Below are 1,282 nucleotides of genomic sequence, written 5' to 3'. Positions count from 1 at the left end.
GTTTCCCTTTTCGGTTACATTACTTTACCCTGACCCAGACCCCGACCCTTGTCGCGCCCCTTTCCCTTTTCGGTTATATTGCCCGACCCTGACCTAGACTCAGGACCCTGTCCCGTCTCTATCCCTTTTCGGTTATATCACAGGACCCTGACCTAGGTCTTGTACTATACTGGGCCCAGCCTCGACCAGACGCGTTCCTTTACAGTCTCCTCATACCTCCCCACTTTGGTCGGTTACCTTTCCCTTCCTAATACGGTCGGTACCCCATAGTATATAAGGAGGCCTGTAGTCGGTAGAGGCTCCCCACTTCTGTTCTCCTCTTCGTTACCTCCTGTATCCCTATATCCCTCAATCTAGGGACTTGTGCGATACTCTCTCCCCCGTGTGCTACACCGCGTACTTGGATAAGTCCGCATGATAAGTCTGGATAGACTTGTGTTAGTACTTCAGCGTAACACTGGATCTCCAGAGGGCAGTTCCGATTTCACTACACTGGTCATATTGCACGGGCACAACTGGCATGGCGGTATGCATGCTTTTTTTCCTATAAGCAAACATCAGGAAAACGTCACGGACTTGGACCCATACTTGGGCCCAAGTTCATGTACTTGGACTCAAGTCTATGTACTTGGCCTCAAGTCCGTGTACTTGGCCCCAAGTCCGTGTACTTGGCCCCAAGTCCGTGTATTTGGCCCTAAGTCCATGTACTTGGCCCCAAGTTCATGTACTTGGTCCCAAGTACACGGACTTGACCCAAGTCTATATACTTGGGGTACTTGGGGTACTTGTGCCACAACTTGAACTTTACATGTTGACTTCAGTATACTCAGGCCTCAATTTGAGCAATTGGTGTTCTATCAGTCACACATCTTGTATACTTCTTATGTAATAATATCTATCATAGACATCCATACACTAGTTGTAAACCAGTCTGTTTTAAGGCTGTAGAAGGAGCTTTATAGTCTATTAGAAGAAGGGCAATAACATGTGATAGAAGACTCTAAGTTGTTACAATGTGCTTGTTTCAGTAGTGATACAGAGGTACAATATCCAGATAATGCTCAAGAATAGTGGTATCAGTGGTGGATGTCCAAGTTCTGCTATGGTACAGGTGAGGATGGTGAAGAATTTCTCGGAGTCCAGCAAAGAGCGCTATATATGGCTGCTATTCTGTGCTATAGTGTGAGCTTCTGTAGTGTAGTGGTTGAACATGCTGTGTTGAACACTGAATTTGCAGGTTGCTGGTTCAATTCCCTGTGGTGGCATTTTTTTTGTCGTCCGC

General features: G+C 46.6%; 1 protein-coding gene across 1 annotated transcript in view; it reads left to right on the top strand.

Moving 5' to 3' along the window:
* Positions 1-453: 453 nt before the first annotated feature.
* The window catches only part of DICSQDRAFT_17462 (uncharacterized protein), a gene marked incomplete at both ends in the record, with an annotated part of 1,741 nt that continues 912 nt past the window's right edge, over positions 454-1,282 (top strand). The window contains one exon of the mRNA XM_007365251.1: positions 454-526. Coding sequence (XP_007365313.1) covers positions 454-526 — 73 coding nt within the window. The remainder of the gene's footprint in view (positions 527-1,282) is intronic.

Source organism: Dichomitus squalens (genome assembly GCF_000275845.1).
Source record: "Dichomitus squalens LYAD-421 SS1 unplaced genomic scaffold DICSQscaffold_11, whole genome shotgun sequence".
Lineage (NCBI taxonomy): Eukaryota > Fungi > Basidiomycota > Agaricomycetes > Polyporales > Polyporaceae > Dichomitus > Dichomitus squalens.
Note: the sequence above shows the minus strand (reverse complement) of the source record. Positions and strands in the feature narration are given on the sequence as shown.